The sequence below is a fragment of the Lissotriton vulgaris genome, chromosome 5 (genome assembly GCF_964263255.1).
Source record: "Lissotriton vulgaris chromosome 5, aLisVul1.2, whole genome shotgun sequence".
Lineage (NCBI taxonomy): Eukaryota > Metazoa > Chordata > Amphibia > Caudata > Salamandridae > Lissotriton > Lissotriton vulgaris.
In genome coordinates, this window is record NC_141693.1 from 1,044,422,183 (window position 1) to 1,044,438,960 (window position 16,778).

General features: G+C 46.0%; 1 protein-coding gene across 1 annotated transcript in view; it reads left to right on the plus strand.

The window, feature by feature from the left end:
- PDZD7 (PDZ domain containing 7) overlaps positions 1-16,778 on the plus strand; it is a 721,728-nt gene that overhangs the window by 549,118 nt on the left and 155,832 nt on the right. Inside the window, exon 13 of the mRNA XM_086922676.1 lies at positions 4,446-4,517. Coding sequence (XP_086778802.1) covers positions 4,446-4,517 — 72 coding nt within the window. The remainder of the gene's footprint in view (positions 1-4,445; positions 4,518-16,778) is intronic.

Here is a 16,778-nt window from a genome sequence, read left to right on the forward strand (position 1 = left end):
AAGGTTGAAGAGAAGAGGAGTGAGGGAGGAGCCTTGGGGGACCCCACAGGGCACCGGGAGGGGAGGAGCAGAAAAACCGGGGAGGTGGACAGCTTGTGAGCGTCCTGTTAGGAAGGACGTGATCCAGGAGAGGGCAGGGCCTCGAATGCCCGCTGCGCTGACACGGTCCAAAAGAATGTTGTGATCGACCGTGTCAAACGCAGCGGACAAATCGAGGAGGACCAAAGCTTGGGGAGAGTTGGTGTCAGCCTTAGCTTTCAGCTCGTCGAGAACGGCGAGCACCACAGATTCGGTCGAGTGGCCCGAACAGAAACCTGCTTGGTGGGAAGTAAGAAGATGGTTCTGCTCGATATAAGAAGAGAGACAGGAAGTGACGTAGCTTTCAAGAATTTTGGCAAGATAGGGAAGGAGAGAGATAGGTCTGAAATTAGAAGGGAGGGAGGAGTCAAGACCAGGTTTTTTGAGAATGGGGGAAACAATAGCAGACTTAAATGAAGAAGGAACCAATCCAGTAGAAAGAGAAGCATTAAGAAGGGAAAGAGGGGTGGCAGGGCAAGAAGAAAAGAGAGTTTTCAGGATGCGAGCGGGGGCACAATCGGTAGGAGATCCAGACTTGATTTTTGTGAGCAGAACTAAAAAGGAGTCCAAGGAAAGGGGCGGGAAAGAGGAAAAGGAAGAGTTAGACACAGAGGGGGCAGAATGGAGTGGAGTGAAAGGAGTGATAGAAATGTTGGATTTAATTTTAACGATCTTCTCGATGAAGAAGTCGTTTAAAGAGGGGCAGAGGGCTTGGGAAGGAATAAAGTTAGGGCAAGCACGATCAGAGGTGGCCAAGTTGTTAACCAAGGAGAAGATCTCTTTAGATTTGTTAGCAGATAGGGTTACCTGCTCGGAAAAGTACTTGGTCTTGGACACAAGAATGGCTTTCTTGTACTCTTTAAGGAGAGATTTGTATTTGGCCTTGAGGTCGGGGCAGTAGCTGCGGCGCCAGAGGCGCTCAGAGCGTCTAAGTTCCAGTTTGAGGACCTTAAGCTCAGAGTTGAACCATCGGTGTGCCTCATGTGGACGAATAGACTTGACTAGCTTGAGGGGGGCTACTAAATCGCAGGCGGAAGATAACCAGTTGCTGACTGCAGCGGCCTGTAAGTCAAGGGGAATGCCATTGAGATCAGGTGAGGAAGAGGCAAGGGAATGAGAAAGAGAGAGCAGGTCAGCGCGATTCCAGCTGCGTGTAAAACATTCTTGGGACGAGGGGATTTGTGAGGGGAGCCAAGGTTGATAGCAAAGAAAATAAGGGAATGGTCGGACCAGGTGCAAGGAAGGATGCTGGGGGGGGAAACTATGTCCTGGGATGACCAGACTTGGTCCAAGATATGTCCAAGATTATGGGTAGGAGTCGATACATGAGACTTGAGGTTAAGGCACAAGAGAGTGGCCGTGAAGTCCTTGGACGCTAAGTCCTCCCTGGGGTCACCAGGCCAATAATTAAAGTCGCCTAGCAGGAGAACAGAAGAGTTATTAACTACGAGCGTAGCAAGGAGTTCCTGCAGGGAGGCCACAAACAGAGGCATACTCAGGGGGGGGGGCGATAGACAAGGACGACTGTGAGAGGTGCGGAAAGATTAGTGGAGCGGGCAACCAGAAAATCCACCCCAGCTATAGAAGGTTGGGAGAGAAGCTGGAATTGGAGACTGGTTCGAGCAATCATGGCTACACCCCCCCCGGTCTTGCCGTCGGGGCGGTCGGCCCGGAGGGCATAATAAGAATCGGGGAGGATGGCTAGAATGTCAGGGAGAGAGGCCTCCGAGAACCATGTTTCCGTTAAAAACAGAATATCAGGGGAATCTGTGGTTAGGAGGAGGAGTGTGTCGTGAAAAAGCATAAAAGAGCTCCCAAAAAGCGAGCAGTTGTGGAAGAATAGAAGGAGCCAATCAGAGAGGTGATAAAGAGACTGCAGCACCCTCTGCAATGGAAAAAAAGGATGTGTAACACATCCCTGTACTACGTGACAGGCACCATGTAGTTCTGTTATGTTATGTTAATAGGAATTTGTAGAGCGCACGGTCACCCAGAGGTTTAATGGCGCTAATCAGGCAAAAGTCAGGACGGAGACGGGTTGCACAAGTGCTTGCTCATACAGCGAGGTCTTAAGCAGCCTTCTGAACCCCAGTAGATTGACGCACTTCCGGATTGCTAGTGACAAAGAATTCCAGAATTTGGGGCAAGGTGAGAGAACCTGCACCCTCCCTGGCGTTTGAGCTTGAAGGTGGGAGTGGTTAAAAGCTGAAGATGAGCGGACCATAAGTTGCGGGGTGGGCCGTGCCTTGCTATCAGACAGCTGAAGAATTTGGGACTTCTACCGGGCAGAGCTTTAAAGATTATGCACCCTGACTTGAAGGCCGCACGTTGGGCGATAGGAAGCCAATGAAGTTTGTCCAACAGAGGTTTGGCGGATAGCCATTAGGGCTGCTTGTGGATTAGCCTGGTTTTGTACCATTTGGAGGCGTTTAAGTAGGAATGATGGGAGGCCGAGATAAATAGAATTGAAGAAGTCGAGGCGAGAAAGTATCAAAGCAACCACCACCTGTGTAAGAGCTGAGTGGGTAAGCAGGTGGGCAATTTTCCTAATCCTGCATAGCTGAAATAGGCAGGACGAGACCACTGCACCTATATGGCCTCTAAGTGATAGGTCTGCATTGATAATGACCCCGAAACTCTTCACAGATGAGGAAGGGGCAGGGGGGACCCAATTCTGCTGGCCAGTAGGGTGGACCCCAAGAAAATTCACTCTTCCCAGGCAAGATTATTTCAGTCTTGCCTAGGTTGAGTTTCAAATGGTTAAGGTCCATCCAGCACTGGATGTGAAGCATGGTGGTTTGAAATTGATGGATGGAGTCAGAGGAACTGTCCAGTGTAAAGACGAGCTGGAGGTCGTCCGCATAGTTAAAGGTGGTTACCTTCAGATCTTTTAACACCTTCATTGCTAAAGGTATCCTCCCCCGGTGCTGCATACCCTGATTTACCATTGTTCATGACAAGCTCAGCTCGTCTTGAGCACAGCTCAACCGTGCCTCATGACGAGCTGAGCTCGTCATGAGCATCGAAGGGGTTAAGGAATGGATATGGGGCCGGAGGTATAGATTAAACAGGAGAGGGGAAAGGGATGAACCCTGTGGGACTCCGCAAGAAGTCGCGATCTTAGGGGCAGTGAAAGGAGCAAGACGGACTGCTTGTGTTCTACCTTAAAGGAAGGATTTGATCCAGTTATAGGCGGAGCCCTGTATGCCGGCTTGTACGACACGGTCAAGCAGAATTTTGTGGTTGACCGTGTTGAAGGCAGCCGACAAATCCAGTAGCACCAAAGCCTGAGAGACACCCTTATCAGCATTAGCTCTGATAGTGTCGAGCAAAGCCAGCATGTAGTGCCAGTCACTTAGTAGAGGGATCTGTTGGGTGGGTGGGTGGGGGGCACCACAGCCAAAGAAAAAGGCCTGGGGTGAAGAGGGGCCCGCTATGGGCTCCCAATGTCCATCCCGGCCAGCCTTTCCATGGTGGGTAAACCGCCAAGGAAACGCTGGTGGGGAGGGACAATCCTAATCCCTACGGAGGTGCCTGGTAGGCACCAACACCATTGTAGTGATTGGGGTGCCCTCCGCAGCACTGTCAGACTCAAGTCGTTGGATGTGTTGCGGTCGGGCTTTCCGCCTGCCTGCACACCACCCGCTGTCAAGATCTGGCGGGCAGAAAAGCTGCTTAAGATGGAGGGGACCACTTGTAAGCAACAAATTCGACTTTGGCAATGCACTCTACACCGGTACCATGCAAAAACTCCAACAGAAGATGCAAAACATACAAGCCTACGTCAGACTCATCCTGAACATCCCCAGCTGCAGCCACATCACCCGCCACCTGAGAGACATCCACTGGATCCCGGTCAACAAAATGATCACCTAGAACTCCTCACACATGTCTACAAAGCCCTCCACAATGCTAGACCTGCATACCTCAACCACTGTCTCTCCTTCCACACTCCCACTAGACATTTTCGCTCCACCCATCAAGCCCTGGCCACCATCCCACGAATCTGCAGTACCACTGCTGGGGGAAGATCCTTCTCCTACCTCACTGCAAAGACCTGGAACTCCCTACCTCTTCATCTCGGGCAATCTCCATCTCTGCCTCATATCACGGAATACCCCAAGACCTGGCTCTTTGACTGAACAGCAGATCCCCCCATTCAGCGTCTTGAGACCCTTACGGGTAAGTAGCAGTGTTTTACAAGAACATTGATTGAGTCACCTCAGAGTTCCATTAATCAGTGTGTCCCAGAATGCCTCAGTGACTTGCAATATCATTATAAGGAACGGTAGAGGGTACTTTATCCCATATATTAATGCCAATCAGTTACATTAATGTGTTCTGAAACAATATATTTCTTTTTACAGTAAGATCTTCTGCCCTTCGACCAGCTCAGCATGACACTCCTCCAAAGCGACATCTCATTACTTCAGTTCCGGGTTAGTACCACATGAATGGTTTCTACATTTTCATATATTTTCGATTTGACTTGAGAAGTAGGTTATGATAATTGTGCAACTATATTGTTATTATGCATTTAGTGGACTATTGTCACAGACCTGCGTACGAGTCAGGGCCATGTTCATCCTATAAATGCCTGGTACTCAGGTTTGATAATATCAAATACAGAGCTCTCCATTGTGCTCCTACTGCGGTCATCTTCTTTCCATGCAGAACTTCTTCACACTCCACAGACCGCAAGCCTTGACTCTCCCTACTTAGCTTTGATCTTTTTTCTCTTTCGGACTCAGGGTGTGGTCTATTCTTGTACCTTTGACGTTTTGTTTCCGCCCAGTACAGCATGGGGCAATGAGTCAGACCACTTTAGACATTGGCAGCCTTCAATATGAGTGACTGCATTTTGTCTGCTAAAAATTAGTCCACTTCAGTGCCAGGATTACCAGTCAAATCTCTTCATTTAGTTCTTTAGCTTTCATTTTATGTTTTTTTAAATTTATTTACCTCAAGTTTCGGACTGGGACAGAAAATGAGTGAAAAGAAAAACAATGGTCCTTGACTATCAATCAGAAAAAACCTTACGTGAGAATCATTTCTAATTTAGAAAATGCAATTAAATCTGCATGCTTTAACTTAAGCTTTATGGGGGAGATATATGCAATTTCACAATGATTTTATACACATTAAATGCAAAAAGAAAACAGTACCCTGATAAATCAAAGCAGCAAGAAAAGGATTGTAACCACACTCTGGATACTTGTACTACCAAAATTTACATATTTATTTATAATTTTCATAAAACAATAATGATCATAAACGGCGAAAGGACTACGAAGTATAGTCAGTGAGAAGAGAAAGGGGTGCTCAAGTGTTTAGAAGAAGGAAGAAAAAGCGTTTATAATATACAATTCTAATATTTACAAACAACAAAGCGGGAAACCTTCCGCTATTATATAGGCCTGTCCACACAGTTTGAAGGGGGGAAGGGGTGGGACAATATAGGTACAGGCACACTAGTTGAAAAGCGTCGACGTTTCGACCCTGGTGCTCTTGGGATATTTGGGGCCTCGGCGTCTTCCTCAGGACAAGGGACAAGGAAGGAGGAGGAGGGGAACTTGGCCGTAATCCGACTAATGGTCTGGATTGGACACCAATGAAGCTGGTCAGGTGGGAACTCAGTCCAAGCTTCCAGGGGATAGATCACCTAATGTCTTGAGGGTGATCTAGTGTGAAATCACTTGATTGTTCAGCCTCTTCTGTATGAAAAAAGACCACTATGGATGGTGGAGTTGAACAGTCCTACCGGCGCCCCCACGGGCGTCCCGGTGGTGATGAGGGGTTGTTAATGGGTGACTTATATAGCGCACGGCTACTCCAAGGAGTGTCCCGGCGCTTTCTGACCCATAGCTGAAAAAGAAGATGAGAGAACAGAAACCTAACAGATTACTGACTATAGAGCCAAGTTTTCAGGGCCTTTCTAAAGGCAAGCAGATTGGTGGTACGGCGAAGATCCACGGGAAGGGAGTTCCATAGTTTAGGGGCGAGATGTTTAAAAGAGCGTCCACCTATCCTGATTTTCCAAATGGGTGGAACCATTGCCAGGCCAAGACATTCAGATCGGAGAGATCGAGTAGGTTTATAGAGAGAGAGCCGTTTCTGAATGTAAGAGGCCCCTACCGAGTGGAGTGCCTTATGGGCCAATGTGAGAGCTTTGAATGTAATCCGCTTCTTGACATGAAGCCAGTGGAGGGAAGAAAGCAACTCTGATGACCTAGCTTGACGAGGTAGGCCAAAGATAGCCCTAGCCGCGGAGTTTTGGACAACCTGAAGTTTATGCAGGAGGTAATCCGGCAAACCTAGGGAGAGGATATTGGAATAATCAAGCCTGGAACAAATTAAAGCCTGTACTGTCAGCTTCCTGTGGACTAAAGGGAGCATTGGAAGGAACTTACGCAGCATTTTTAACAGACCGAAACAGGTACAAGTTAGACCTGTGATCTGTGTTTTCAACGAAAGGGTATTGTCGATTTTGATCCCAAGGTTTTTAGCAACCACAGAGGAGGAGGAAGGGGGTGACATGCACACCGGCCACCATTCCTGCCAAGGCGGGTCTGCCTGACAGCCAAAGAAGAGCACCTCAGATTTATCAGGGTTGCACTTGAGGCTGCTTCGCTGAAACCAGTCGAAGACAGCCCCAAGGCAACCACGGATGCTCTCCCCATCGAACTCCATGCCCTTCTTACAGGTGAAGAGAAGCTGGGTGTCGTCAGCGTATGATATGATCTGGGCACCCATGGACTCCGCCAGTACCGCCAGTGGAGTCATGAAGATGTTAAAAAGGGTCGGGCTGAGCACCGACCCTTGTGGGACTCCAACATCCATAAGCGGCACCTCGGCGGAGTACGGAGGGGCCCAGACCACTTGTCGACGACCCGCTAGGTAAGATCTCAGCCAGCTCAACACCGTCCCTCTGAGACCAATCTCGTAAAGTCTTCTCAAGAGGGCCTCATGAGGGACGGTGTCGAAGGCCGCCGACAGATCCAACATCACCAGCATAGCTCTTCCACCTGCGTCGAGAACTTCCTTAATGGCTTCATTTACCTCCAATAGAGCGGTCTCAGTGCTCAAATTGGAGCGGAAGCCAGATTGGGTAGAATGGAGTAACGCCTGGTCTTCAAGGAAGGACGAGAGCACAGAATGGACGTGCTTCTCGACGATCTTAGCCAGACTGGGCAGGAGAGATATGGGCCTATAGTTAGCATGTGTCTCTGGATCAAGGCCTGGTTTTTTTTAGAAGTGGAACAACCAAAGCCTTCTTCCAGGCAGGCGGAACAATGCCGCTAGATAAGGATAGGTTCAAAACAGGGTTAATTAAGGAATTTAGAGTCTTGGCATTCCTAGCTAAAAAAGTCGCCGGACAGGGGTCAAGCGGGGAGCCTGATTTGATCCTGATTAGAAGATCCAGAGAGATAGATTCCGATAGAGGAGGAAACTCCGATAGAATGGGGCAGGAATCAGATGGAAGAGACGTCAGATTGCAATCAATCGGGGATACACTAGAGGCAGCTGGTGGAAAGGATTCTTGAATCAGTTTAATTTTAGCATTGAAGAAAATGGCCAACTCCTTTACCCAAGGTTCGGAAAACTTATGCTGAACGGTACTAGATTTGGGAGAAACAAACTCTTTAGCAATGGTAAAAATTTCTTTGCAGGAGTTTGATGCAGACTCAATTCTGTTGGCAAAATAGTTCTTTTTAGCCTCCAAGATGTCTGTGTGATAGGACTTGATAGATAATTTGTAGGCGGACTTTGCTTCCTTATCATATTGCTTCCGCCAGAGTCTTTCGGCTAACTTGCAGTTACGCCGAGCCAGAGCAAGTGACTTAGAAAACCAAGGGGCCGAACTACGCTTGATAGATAAGCGAGGCGTAGAAAGAGGGGCAAGATCATCAAGCCTTTCGGTCAGCCATTTCTGAAAAATTTCAAGGTCCCTCTCTAGATGGCCGGATAGGGTACAGGGATGTTCCTGATACGCTTGAGCAAGACTCTCGGGGGTAATTTTGTGAAGGGGTCTACTGGGGTGCCTAAGTTGGTCCGAGTTTATACATGATGTTTTACTTCTACCCTGAATTAAAAAACTGTTCAAAGAGTGGTTGGTAATGTCAACGTTGCCTCTATGCTTTGTTTAAGTTTCTTAATCGGTGTCCACGTCACCTCGGCGGGAGTGATTTCAATGCCTGGTAACCGCGAGCAGTAGGACTGTTCAACTCCACCATCCATAGTGGTCAGCTTCATTGGTGTCCAATCCAGACCATTAGTCGGATTACGGCCAAGTTTTATTTATTTATTTATTTATTTTTGCAATTTGTTTAGCGCGCAAATACCCGGAGGTGTCTCGGCGCTGTAGTGATCAGAAACTGCACAAACTAAAGCATCTATTGTGTAAACAACCAGGTTTTAAGTTCTTTCCTAAAACTAAACAGCGTGGGGCAGGTCTTAATACCCAGGGGGAGTGAGTTCCACAGTCTGGCGGTAGCCACTATGAAACGTCTGTCGCCCCAGTTGGCCTTTCTTGTAGGTGGAACGTTCAAAAGATGGGCTGAAGATGAACGGAGGGTTCTTGGTGCCTCTGGAGGTTTAAATGCTGATTTAAGAAACTGAGGTCCCGTATTGTTAATAGCTTTATAAGCTATACGTAGGGCCTTAAACTTTGTGCGACTTCTCACTGGAAGCCAGTGCAAATTGTGAATAAATGGAGAGATGGAATAATGTTTTGGGATATTAAGCAGCACCCTGGCTGCAGCGTTCTGCACCAACTGCAGCTTATTAAGCACTTTAGCCTGGGCGTTGAGGAGAAGGGCATTGCAATAATCAGTTTGTGAAAATACCAGGGAGGTGATAAGGGTTTTTGCCGCCGAAGTGGGTATGTAAGGTAGAATTTTTTTAATTTTCTTCAAAATGAAAAAAGATGAAGAAACTACATTGTTTACATGATGATTAAAAAGAAGCCGATCATCAAAGATGACTCCAAGGTTTCTTACCTTTTTGACAGGTATAGGCAGGGGACCTAGTTCACTTGGCCACCACTGAGGGGACCAGCAGTGTTCTAACTTGCCAAACAACATAATCTCGGTCTTGCTGGAATTCAGTTTGAGACAGTTGGCCGCCATCCATGAGCTGATGGACAACATTGCTTCCTGGAAATTGGCGGCCACCCTGTCTCCATCCCGGTGTATAGAAAGGACTAACTGGGTATCATCAGCATAGGTGGTAAGGCTGATGTCATGTTCCTTTATCACCCTCGCCAAGTCCGACACATAGATGTTAAAAAGCGTCGGACTTAGCGAGGAGCCCTGTGGTACACCACAGGGAAGGGAAAGAGGAGATGAATAAAAAGAACCCAGTTTAACGGTTTGAGACCGGCTATGTAGAAAGGATGCAATCAAAGCCTTGGCTTTGCATTTCACCCCTATGGCTGCGACACAGTCGATCAAGATGTTGTGATCGACCGTGTCAAGGTCCTTCCTTGTCCCTTGTCCTGAGGAAGACCCGCCGCCGAGGCCCCAAATATCCCAAGAGCACCAGGGTCGAAACGTCGACGCTTTTCAACTAGTGTGCCTGTACCTATATTGTCCCACCCCTTCCCCCCTTCAAACTGTGTGGACAGGCCTATATAATAGCGGAAGGTTTCCCGCTTTGTTGTTTGTAAATATTAGAATTGTATATTTAAACGCTTTTTCTTCCTTCTTCTAAACACTTGAGCACCCCTTTCTCTTCTCACTGACTATACTTCGTAGTCCTTTCGCCGTTTATGATCATTATTGTTTTATGAAAATTATAAATAAATATGTAAATTTTGGTAGTACAAGTATCCAGAGTGTGGTTACAATCCTTTTCTTGCTGCTTTGATTTATCAGGGTACTGTTTTCTTTTTGCATTTAATGTGTATAAAATCATTGTGAAATTGCATATATCTCCCCCATAAAGCTTAAGTTAAAGCATGCAGATTTAATTGCATTTTCTACATTAGAAATGATTCTCACGTAAGGTTTTTTCTGATTGATAGTCAAGGACCATTGTTTTTCTTTTCACTAATTCATACCCAGGTCCTTTGATTCTATGGGTGATACCCCATTGATTTAATGGGACAGAAAATGGGCCTGGGAACCAAAATAAAAGTGGCCCCCTTTGGTGAATTTGAAAGCTAATTAAAAGTGGCCCATGTTTGCGCAAATTAGGTAGTTTTGAATTTGTGAAGACATGGTGTATGAGTGTTTTGTAAGTTAGTTAACAATGCATTGATTTTGAGCTTGCAGCAGACAATGTTTGTTTCAACATCTGGGAAATCAACAATAAAAACAGAGCCAGCAGACCTTAAAAAGAACCCATAAGCATCCACAAAACAACCTACACAGTGACCTGTCATACGAGCCCATCGGGCATTTGCCTGATTGCCCTATAGGCCAGTCCGACCCAGTTTATCACAATTCCCAAAAAAGAGTTCAACTAAGGATCCAGCACTCAACAAACAAGATCTCTGACGTCAGCATAGCTACTCCATTCTCGGTTGAATGCAGCTGACATTGATGAATGGAAGCCCTCTCATCAGCGGGTTGCACCGGCATACTGTGTGCACTAATTAATGTGATTTGATTTAAAATGGCTGAGCTTGGGTAATTTCCAATTTTCTAATGATGCCCTCTTTTTCAGTTGGCGTCATTGTGCATGTTTTAAACTAAATGATTGCTTGCAATCAGAATGTCAGTGAAATTCTAAGGTCGCTATTATTTATTACCACACGCGAGGAGGCTTCTCTCCATTCCGTTAGTCGTTGAAGAGTCAGTGCAGGAGTAAAATCTTTCGTAGCAGGAGTGCAACTATTCCTTTTTTACGACTCTTCTGCTGCCTACTAACTTTGGTAGAGTTCGCACTGGACAGCATGCCTCAGAAGTGGTGGTATCACATTGCTAATGTGACTTGAAGTCTGAGGCATTTATAACGACTAAAAGCAAATATTAGTTAGCACCCATTATTTGAATTGTACTTAATATTACTAACTTTGTTAGTAATTCTCAATATAATAAATTTACTCTTTTGTAACACACCCAAAGTGGTGGCCAGCACTACTTATTAAATGCAACAAACCTACCTAAAAATTCTTAATCCTAAAACAAACCCTTTTCCTCTGACATTAAATTGCCCATTTTTACGTATAGGAAACTCTCCTCTCTTAAATGTATGTTGTATGCGGAACTATCATCAAACTTGGATGAAGTTTGTAGTCTAGATATTTAGAGCAACCAATTACATCTCACTATCATGAAAAAAGAGACACACAACTGGAAGAAAGGGGACCCACGCCTAGAACGAGATAGAAGTTTTATGCCAGAAAGCAGAGAGAGAATGCATTTAAGTAATAGTGAGCCCTAAATCAACCGCAGGAGGCGCCATCACTGTTCGCCTCCATTTGCCTCTCACAGAATGTGTGGATCTCAGAGCAACTGCGCTGTCTACAAGCTCAAGAATACAGCAGACGGAGGCAGGTACATCTAGAGTAAGACACACCACGCCTCTTCTTTGACATAACAGCACAAGTCAGGACACCACACCAAAACAATCAACAACCTTAGATAGCAACTTAATATTAACTGGATACATAATCTGTGAATGTCCTCAGATAAGCATTCTTAATTACTTCTTGTCAGGATGGAAGCATCCCTGTGCTCACGGCCATCGCTTCCTTTCCCATGTCTCACTTAAACTCTCTCCGGTGCATCACTCCTACCCTCATTCAATAAATAGCCCTTCACAACCACAACCCATTAAACATTTTCAAACGTATCCAAGATAGGATTACACAGCTTCTCTGTTACCTTAAAAGTACTACAATACAGTCAAACTATTTTGATCTCTTTCTGGCACCCTCATCTTCACATGGCCCCCTTCCCTGTTACCCAAAATTCAGCCTGCCTTTCTAAAATCAAATACAACTGAATCATAGTTGCTTCATCTCTACCCTTTCCACTAAGATCTTTCTTTTGAGAGGCTTGCAATTCACATTGCCGCTGGTAACACTGTCACAGGCCCCACCATCGTCATGTGACCCACGAAGTTACAACAGAGCTCAGCTCTCATGTTTCCCTGGGAGGTTTCAGCTCCAGAAAGTAGCCGGAATCTCGGCTGGAAACTATAGTGGGAGAATGAGGAATTACTGGGGGGGATTGGACCTGAAATTACCGATTTCCTTGGCAATTTTGCAGGAGAGTGACAAGATTCGACCATAATCTTTGTTAATTCTTGACCACCAGAATTAATGGAGCCCCCAGTATCCCTAATTCTGAGTATGTGGAATTAACCCCCAGGCAAAAGGGCAATCATTATGAGACTGTGGACCTTCTGCTTCTGAGTCAGTTCTTTTGATCTTCTTCATCCAACCCAGGTGTAACCTGATGTTACATTTATTTTCTTGTAATATTTGTAAGGACATGCACCCTGGCATAATTTGATCAGAAGGTTTGTACACTCGCTCTTTGTCATTCAACATTATGCTCCAGGTCTCTGGGTACTTTAACTGATAAGCACCATCTGCGCCCACCTTCGGAATGTTAAAGATTAATTTTGAAAACATAATACTCCTAGTTCTCATATCCACTGCTGTGCTGCCCTTTGGGACTTGTAGTAGGGATCATGCAGCACTAGCACATACTGCGATTTTGACCCATCCATTCAAAATGGTCAGATGTGACTCTTTTCTATGGCAACTTTTTCATGAGCAAAACCTCTAGACCCATGGAGACAGTACCAGTCCTCCTCCAATTGACACTGTTAACACATTCAAGATATATTCTAAGTGACTGTTTAACGTGGTTATCTGCTCCAGGCCACCAGAAATGTGTCTAGACCGTGTGCTCACATTTAGTCAAGCTTACGCCACGTTAGTAAGTGAGTCAAACCTATTAGTCTTTCTTTAGTAATCTTTTTTTTTTGTTGTCAAATCTGTTTTTATTGTTTTGTTTTTAGAGTAACCCTTCACCTTACAGACAACACTCACAGAAGCTTGATAGCAGATACATAACTATCGCAAGTGCATTAGCACAGTGTCATATAATGGTGCAAATATTCAAGTTGCGTACTAAATAATATATAAGTTGTTCGTTTAAAATGGTCTAAACTGTAGTTCGCCCGTCCGAGTGCAGACTCTTAGGCTGTCCAAAGAGCCGGATCGGTAGCCACTCAATAGTCCATGTATTTCAGGGCTGGCCTTTCATCTTGGACTTGCAAACAGATGGGATATGTTTACAACAGAAAAACATTAACTTGGCAGCAAAACCTCACAAAGCTCCGTCTTCCCTTTCTGCCCTCTCCCCTGTCCCCCCTCCCCGACCCCCTCCCTCTGCCCCGGCCCAACAATGTACGTGCCCCTCATAAGTGACTACGCCTACTTAGTTGTCTTTGCGCTGTAGTGGAGCAGGGGTGAAACAGCGCGGACAATCCCTGGCAGGAGAACGGCTTATGGCATGCACCCACCCCCACGTGTGATTTCCATCCCCACCGCATCTCCCGCTTCTCCCACTTCTCCCTCCCTGTCTGCCCGCTGTTACGTACTAGACATTTTCTCCCATTGCGCTGCTATGGGCTCCTTCCGGAGCCCCATCGTTTCCTCTCTGCGTATGGCGGTCCACTCTGCCCTGACCCACGCCTGGAATGAGGAAGTCCACGCCCTTGCACATGGCGAGTCCCGCGCCTTCCACCTTCTGGTAATGAGGCGTTTTGCTGCCACCAGTCCCAGGTCCAAAAAGCGGGATGCCACCTTATCTTTGCCGGATCTCTTTAAAAGGTGTAGGATGTACTCGGGCCAGTCAAAGGGTATGGTTCGGTCCGTGCAGCGCTGTTGCAGCTCGCTAACTGTTCGTCAGTAGGTGCCCAGCTCAGGACAGCTCCAAAGCATGTGTATTAACCCCGCCCCTTGCTCATTACACCTGGGGCAGAGTGCATCAACTCGACAAAAATACTTATTGATCAACTCGGGCGTGAGGTAGGCCCTATGGACAATGAAGAGTTGAATCTAGTAAAATCGCATGTTTCTGGGGACTCGGACCGGGCTTTTAAGTACCTTTTCCCATTCCTTATCTGCTAGTGACCGCCCCAGATCCAGTTCCCACTTGCCTCTGAGAGGGTCTCAGCTGACTGCCACATGTTTCCGTAGGGACGCCGCAAACCAACGAACCAGATGTCTGCCCCTCCCCATGATATGAATATACTGCAAGGTTAAATGTTGCCGGGGCTCCGTAGCCACATCTCCCCATCTGGCTGTCAGTTGTGCTATCAGGGATCGGTGCATCAAGAACCCCCCAGGGGGACGCCCCTCTTCTGTTACCAATATCTCTTATGCCCTGAGCACCCCTTCCCTGTATAAGTCACCGAGTGTGTGAATGTCGGCCTCCTGTCATTCCGCTAAGATGGAGGACATCAGCACCCCCTCCCTGCTGGACGAGCCCTCCAAAGGTATGGCAGGCGCATAAGGGACCATGCCGCAGGTGAGGTATAAGGCTCTTCGGTAGCACTGTTATTGCACCCCCAAGAGGAGCGGACCCTGGCGCTCTGCTTTTGCCAAGGGGTGGAAGAGTCTGGTGATATGCTCTAGGGAGTATGGCTAGTAAAACCACGGAGTTTGGTCCTGGGACAGGGGGCAGCTGGACCCAAATTACAGTGAATAGAACAAAAATGCTAGCCCTCCTACTTATTTAATCTCGCCTTAAGTTTATGAGACAACAAACAAAAATCAACGTTTCTTTGTTTGTATGGGTAATTTTATTTAACCCTTTTGTTCATTATTTTTAGTAAGATTTATCTTTTTTCATAGGCAAGAAAAACACTTTATATACACCTATATACAAATACAAAACATTTATACATATTTACAACAACTATACAAATAGCACATTGAATCAAACAGTTATCAACAAACTTCTCGTATGAGAAAATATATAGCAATTCCGTGTTCACAAATGGTTAATCTTTGTGAAGTAATCCAAAAACCGCTACTAAACCCAAGAGGTGAAAAAGAAATAATGCGACAGAAATCAGAAATTAATTCACAGTTAGTTCCACCAGTAAAGACTGAACCCGTAAAGGGCAAATATTTTGGACTGTCTGTCTGTCGTTTGCCTTGCCAACGCGTTTCGAATCTGTCAAAGCTTACAGATTCTCCTCAGGGCTCTCTCAATGTTTTGAATCTAAACAAAAGAATAAAACGAAGCTTGTATCAGTGTTTGTGACTTATTTGTAAAGGACCCCCTAAATTAGCTGGACTGTGCTGAACTGGTTACCTTTATACAGAATGCGGTCGGCTCTCGTGATTCAGTTGTACACGAAGGGCAATGCGCCGCATGAAGTCAGTACATTAGAAGAATGATTCTGAAAAAAATAAATAAATCAAAAACTTACAACGCCATCTGGAGCAGTGCCAAGCGACTACTACAGACCTAACGCTGCACGCTCATACCTTAGTCAGATGTGGCATTAGATGCTATCTTAGGTCCTCTGTTTGCTCATTCTATCCTTTCCATGTGACCTGTAAAGCATAAGGGTCACGCTCAGTATTGAAATTAGTTGTGGGGCAAAGACACTCGTGAGATGCTGCGGGATAATGTAAAGCCACCTACCTAGATTCCTGGTAGTGAGCACGGGGCGTCGGTCGCCATGCCGTGTACTCGTTATCCTAATCTCACTCGGATTCAATCCGTGGCGGGGGTGCGTGTTCCTCGCTGTTGTATACGTCTCACTCGCGCTACAAAACATAAAAGGTCCCTTAGTCCCTGTCTGAAACAGACTTAATACAGTTTAGGTATACTAAAGTCTCACGCATTAGGAGCCTCTCTCACGCTCACCTTTCTTCCTCAGGAGCGAACCAGGAAATGCAAACACAGGAACAGCCTAGTGGCTGTACAGGGCTCCTACATCATAGTGAGCCTGGAGCTAAGCATTCTGGATGTTGTAGTTTCCAAATTTAAAGTGCATGAGCTTATTACAATCTTGAGATTTCTGAAAGCGTGTTCAACCCCGTTTGGGTGCTGTTGAACTTGAGTATCAAGTAGGCCTCTTTTTTCAAAAGGATCTGTTCTATATTGATACCCGTTTTTGGCTGATTAATGTTAAATAACACGGTCCAAGTGAAATCATTTTCCCCGTGTTGTTTTTCGGAGAAATGTTGGACGAGGGGCGCAGTTAGTACTTTCTTTTTTATGCGCGACCTGTGTTGGGTCATACGTGTGTTGACCTGCTGATTGGTCTTCCCAATATAGATTTTTTGGCAGGCGCAAATTATGGCATAGACGACATTTTTTGTTTTACAGTTGGTGAAACTGGTATGAGACCAAGACGTGTTGGAATGTTGAAAGGTGGTGCCCTCAATGGTTGTATCGCACGCGATACAATTCCCACACCTATGGTGTCCCTCGATGGGTTTAAGACCCCATTTTGACAACAAGTCACTTTTAGTTTTGGCTAGTCTGATATCCGCACGGACTAGTTGTTGGCCAATATTCTGATTTCTTCTAAAAGCGAATATTGGACGAGTAATAGGTGTCTCTAATTGTTCCAGCAAGTGCCAATGTTTCAATACCATTTGGCGTATGTTGTGAGTTTCAGCACAAAATGTCGTCACGCACACTAGATTCTCAAGATCACGTTTTACTTTTGTTTCAAGAAGGCACTCCCTCGGTGTACAACGTGCTCTTTTA